The sequence below is a fragment of the Penaeus chinensis genome, chromosome 8, assembly GCF_019202785.1.
Source record: "Penaeus chinensis breed Huanghai No. 1 chromosome 8, ASM1920278v2, whole genome shotgun sequence".
In the NCBI taxonomy this organism is placed as follows: domain Eukaryota; kingdom Metazoa; phylum Arthropoda; class Malacostraca; order Decapoda; family Penaeidae; genus Penaeus; species Penaeus chinensis.
Genome location: NC_061826.1, coordinates 22474813 through 22482670, shown reverse-complemented (window position 1 = coordinate 22482670; position 7858 = coordinate 22474813). Strand labels below are relative to the sequence as shown.

The 7858-nt window shown below is 20.6% G+C and overlaps 1 protein-coding gene across 1 annotated transcript in view; it reads right to left on the bottom strand.

The window, feature by feature from the left end:
* Positions 1–230: 230 nt before the first annotated feature.
* The window catches only part of LOC125027845, a 39026-nt gene continuing 31398 nt past the window's right edge, over positions 231–7858 (bottom strand). Inside the window, exons 18-19 of the mRNA XM_047616976.1 lie at positions 3714–3852; positions 231–359 (exon numbers count right to left, since the gene is read on the bottom strand). Of these exons, the coding sequence (XP_047472932.1) occupies positions 231–359; positions 3714–3852 (268 nt within the window). The remainder of the gene's footprint in view (positions 360–3713; positions 3853–7858) is intronic.

The following is a 7858-nucleotide window of genomic DNA, read 5'->3' as shown; positions in this document are numbered from 1 at the left end:
GGATTTGGCCCACAAGCCCCATGCCCCCCCCCCCCCCCCCCCCCCCCGCACATCCATTATGAAGATGCTGCTAGTGAGTTATCTGGGGGGAGGAGAGTTGACAAGGCCCACCTCCCCCAGCTGTCCTAAGCCCAGGGGGGCGAGGGTGGGTTGGTACTCCAGGGGGGTGCCACAATGCGGTGGCCATAGCCCCTACCCCGGGGGGACGCTGTTCCGAGATCCCCCACAGTTTACCGGGACCCAAAGGGCCCATTTCCATGGGCCCGAGAGACACTGCGAATCTCGATGACGGGAGGCTGGGGAACGGGAGGGAAGCTTTTGCAAGCGCTCCCTTTTTTTGCACTACTAGCCAGGTGGGACTACAAACAAAAAGGGATCAAGAAATTAACACTACCTAAACTACCCATATATCCAATACTAACATACACACACACACAAACACACAACACACAACACACCCACACACACACAACAATAAATCATATATATATTTAAAAAATATATATAATACACATATATATTCATATCTACATAAAACATAGATATACTATAATTTCAATTTTTAACATATAGATACATATTTCATATATAGATATAAACAACATTTAAAAATACATATATATAAAAATTAAAATTAAAATTCATATTATCATATTTGTATATAACATATACATATATACACACCACACACCCACACACAACCACACACTTACACACACATATAAAATACCACAACACACACACACACACACACACACACACCACACACAACACAAAAATTTAAAAAAAACAAACCCCAAACACACACACACATATATTATATAAATATATATTTAATGTAATTTTTTATATAATATACAAAAAGCACACACACACACACAAACCCACACACACACACACCACAGACACACAAACATAACAAAATATATCATGAACACATACACACACACACACACGCACACAAAAACACACACGAAATATACATCATACTGTTTAAATATCAAATATATATATTTTTATAATAGCATGAATTATTATATACAATGTTGTGGTAGTGTGGAAATATAATATATATAATAATATAATATAAAAATTATTAAAATACATGCACACACAAATTTTATCTCTTATATACACACAACACACACAATGTGTCTAATTTTTATATTTTAATTACACCCCCAAAAACACAAAACACACACACACACGCGGTCTATAAAACACACACACACACCACACACAACACACACACACCCAAACACAAAAACACAACACCAACAAACACACAACACACACAAACACACACAAACCACACCACACAACCACAACGCCCCACACACAAAACACACAATATATACAATAAAAAAATAAACTACATATTTTGTCGTGTGGAATATATTAAAATATATATAAAAAAAGGGGTGTATTATTATATATTAAAATAATATAAAATTATTTACACACAACCACACACACACACAACAACACAAAACACACACAAAAAAAATTATTATTTAATATAAAATATATATTAAGTATATATATAAAAATAATATTCATGTATATTTTTAAATATAAAAAATAAAAATATAAAAAATAATATATGGGTTGTTGGGGTGGGTGTGTTTGGGTGTGTATTTAATACTTTATTAAAAATATAAAACATATATTTATTAAAAACACATTAAAGTAATACATACATATGTAAATAATAAAAAATCATATCACACACACACAACAACACACAAAAACACACCCACACACCCAACCCACAAACACACAGCATGTGTTGCGCGTGGTGTTTTTTTATAGCAGAAATTTCTACCCGTCACATTATAATTTTTTTTTTGGGAAATTTTGGGGGAAAAACCAGTATTTTTTGCTATTAAACCATCAGATTAAATGTTGCTAAAAAAATCCCGGCTGGGGATTACGTATTTTACTTCAGTTATCGATCCCCAATTGTAATAAATAAAAAAAAAACTTTATACTATTCAGGACAATTCGAACAGTTCGCCCAATGACCCCCAACTTAATTCTAAATTTTAAATTTAGCTTTCATGACATAAGGAACATAAATCAAAGCTCAACGTTACAAAATTATAATATTTCATCTATTAAAATATCAACAGTTAAATTTATAGAAGAACACATTAATATAATACCATTTATATCATAATAACATACATCTATATATATTCATGTATATAAAATATATATTATTAAAGGGGAAGAGTAGCGAGAGAGGAAGAGAGAGATTTTTACAAGAAAAAAGTATTTTTGTGGGTTTTTAATGGTGTTAGTTTTTTGTATGTGCACACAAACACACACCCCCACACACATAACATATATATGTAAAAAATTTTTATAAATATAATATAAAATTTTCAACACAGACCTGCACACAGAACCCAAACACACACATGTTAAATTTTTGTGTGTGTGTTGTGGGGGGAATAATATATATATAATATAAAAAATTATATGTGTGTGTGGGGTTATATATTATTTTCTACATAGGACGATATAAACAAAATATATTATAAATTTAAAAACAAAATTTATTTTTTCAAAAAAAACTTTTTTAAATTTAAAAAAAAAATTTTTTTTTAAAAATTTTTTTTTTTAAAAAAATTTAAAAAATAGTATATTTAAATAAATAAAAAACTTTTTTTAAAAATTATATTTGTAAAAAATAATATATAAAAAATTATTATAAATATTAAAAAATTATATGTTTTTTTTAAATTTTTTTATAGATATACATTACATACAAAACAGACATACATATAATTTTAAATATATACATAATACATATACCAATATTCAATATTGTAAATATACAAATTAAAGAAATAAAGCTATAAACATAGGCATATATATACACCAAATATTATATTTAATATACATATAAAATAAAAATAATATACATATATAATATATTCATATGACATTGCATTAAACAATATATTTATTTAAAATAATATTTATATAACATATACATAATAAAAAATATATAACATAAATAATAAAGAATAAAACCATATATAAAAATATATAATAACATATAGTTTATTTAAAAAAAATTTAATAATAAAAGTATATTTTGTGAAAATTTTTTAATAAGTATAAAATATTATGTATAAATATGTATGTAGTACATATGTTTTTAGCCATAATAAAAATAATACACACACACATAATAAATTTAAAATTAAAACAATGATAATACAAAATATATAAATAATAAAACCCAAAAAATACAATTATAACATAATATTTAGATTAATATATAAAAAAAAAAATTAAAATATATATATAATACATATATATATACATAATATAAAAAATATATATATATATATATATATATATATATATATATATATTCATGTATATATATATATATATATATATATTCATGTATATATATATATATAATATATATATATATATATATATATATATGTGTGTGTGTGTGTGTGTGTGTGTGTGTGTGTGTGTGTATTTACATACTTATATGTATAAATATATATAAGCATATATTTATATATATACACATATATATGTATATACATACATATGTATATATATATAAACATACATATACACACACACACATACACACACACACACACCCACACACCCACACCCACACACACACAGGCATGTGTGTGCGCGTGTGTGTTTTTGTATATGCAGTATTTTCTTACCCGGTCACATCTGGATAATTGTTTTTGGAATGTGAGGGAAAAACCAGTAGTTGCTATTGAGCCATCAGATGTGAATGTTGCTAGAAAATACAGGCTCGGGATTACGTATGTTGTACTTGCAGTTATCGATCCACTCAATCTGTAAGTAAATAAAAAGAAAACTTTTATATCATATTCAGGACAATTCGAACAGTTCGTCAATGACCCCCAACTTAATTCTAAATATTAATTTAGCTTTCATGGTACATTAAAGGAACATAAATCAAAGCTCAACGTTACAGGAAATTATAATATTTTCATCTTATTAAAATGATACATACATGTGTAGAATTTATAGAAGAACACATTATATATAATACACATGGTATATGCAGTATATATAGCATACATACTATATATATATTCATGTATATATATATATATATATATATGGAGAGAGAGATAGCGAGAGAGAGAGAGAGAGAGATGTATATACACAGAAATATGTATTTGTGTGTGTGTGTTTGAATGTGTGTTAGTTTCTGTATGTGCACACAAACACACACACCCACACACATATACATATATATGTATACATATGTATATATATATATATATATATATATTCATCAACACAGACACATGCACACAGAACCACACACACACATGTATATGTGTGTGTGTGTGTGTGTGTGTGGATATATATATATATATATATATATAAATATATATGTGTGTGTGTGTGTGTATATATATATTTACATACATATGGACGTATATATACATATATATATATAAATATACATTTATTTACATAACTATATATCTATGTATATGCATATATATACGTATATATATATATATATATATATATATATATATATATATATAAATATATATGTGTGTGTGTGTGTGTATATATATATTTACATACATATGGACGTATATATACATATATATATATAAATATACATTTATTTACATAACTATATATCTATGTATATGCATATATATACGTATATATATATATATATATATATATATATATATATATATATATATATATGTATATATATTTATAAGTATATGTGTATTTATATAGATATACATATACATACAATACAGACATACATATATATGTATATATATACATGAATACATATACACATATATTCATATATGTGTATATATACATATATATAAATGAATATATATGCATATATAACATAGGCATATATATACACACAAATACTTATATGTTATATATACATATATAATATATAAATATATATACATATATAATATATATGCATATGTACATATGCATATATATACATATATATTTACTTAGATATATATATATATATATACATATACATAATATATAAATATATATACATATATAATATATAGATATATATCCATATATATAAATATATAAATATACATATATGTTTACTTAAATATATATTTATATATATAATTATGTATAGTTGTGTAAACATTAATATATAAGTATAAATATATATATGTATAAATATGTATGTATGTACATATGTATTTATGCACATATATATATATATACACACACACATATATAAATTATATACATACATATGTATAGATTACATATATATAAATAATATAGACACATATATACAAGTTATATACATACATATATATAGATTATATATATACATATATAAATTATATATATATATATACATATATATATACATATATATAATATATATATAAATATATATATATATATATATATATATATATATGAATTCTATATACACACATATATACAAGTTATATACATACATATATATATATATATATATATATATATTATATATATATATGCATATATATAAAGTATATATTTGTGCCAGTTATATACATACATATATATATATATATAGATAGATAGATAGATTATATATACATATATATAGATTATATATATATATATATATATATATATATATATATAAAGATAGATTATATATACATATATATATAGATTATATGTATATATAGATAGATTATATATACATATATATAAATTATATATATATAAAGATTAAATATATATATAGATTATATATATATTACATATTTATATACACACACAAGTTATATACATACATATATAGAAATTATATGTATACATATATATATATATATATATAAATCATTTATATATATATACACACATATATAAAAGTTATATACATACATATATAGAGATTATATATATACATATATATATATAAATTATATATATACATATATACAAGTTATATACATGCATATACTTAGATTATATATATACATAATATATATATATATATATATATGTAAATTATATACTTACATATACCTATAGATTATATATAAACATATATAAATCATATATACACATATACAAGCTATATACATACATATATATAGATTATATTTAAATATATATATATATATATAAATTATATATATACACATATACAAACAATATATATATATTTATATATATATAAATATATATATATATAGATAGATTGATCATATATATACAGATATATAGATTATATATATACATATATACAAGTTATATACATACATATAGATTATATATACATATATGTAAATTACACACACACACACACATATATATATATATATATATATATATATATATATATATAAGTTATATACTTACATACATATTGATTATATATATACATATATACAAGTTATATTTATATATATAGATATATACAAATTATATACATATATAGATTATATATATACTTTTATATAAATTATATATATACAAATATACAAATTAAATATATTCATATATACAAGTTATATACATACATATATATAGATTTAATATATATATAAATTATATATATACATATATGCATGTCATATACATACATATATACAAATTGTATACATAGATATATATAGATTATATATATACATATAGAAAAGTTATATACATACATATATACAGATTATATACACACACACACACATATATATAGATTATATACATACATATATACAAGTTATATATACATATACATATATATTATACATATACATATATATAGATTATATACATACATACATATATAGATTATATATACACATGTATATGAATTATATGCCTACATATATAAAAGTTATATATATACATATATAGATTATATATATACATATATACAAATTATATACATACATATATACAAGTTATATACATATATATATATATATGTATATATATATAGATTATATATACATTTATATAAATTATATAGATATATATATACAAGTTATATAGATACAGATATATATATGTATATATATAAATTATATAAATCATGTACATACATATATATAAATTATATACATACATATATATATAAATTAGATACATAGATATATATAAATTACATATATACATACATATATATAAATTATATACATACATATATATGAATTATATATATACATATATTCAAGTTATAAACATACATATATATAGATTATATATATCCATATATATGTATATATATATAAATCATATATACATTATACATACATATAAATAACTTATATATATATATATATATATATATATATATATATATATAAACATACACACAAGTTATAATACATACATATATATTATATATATATAATATAAAGTATATATACATATATACAGGATATATACATATTTATATATAGATTATATATGTACACACACACACACACACACACACACATATTTATATATATATATATATATATATATATATATATATATAGATTATATGTATACATATATGGAAATTATATATATATATATATATATACAAGTTATATACATACATATATAGATTATATATACATATATATAATTTAGATATACATACATATATATAGATTACCTATATACGTATATATAAATATATAAGTTATCTATGTATATATATATATACAAGTAATATATATATATATATATATATATATATATATGTATATATATATATATATATATATAGGTTATATATATACACATTTATATATAAATTATATATAAACATATATACAAGTTATCTACATACATATATATAGATTAT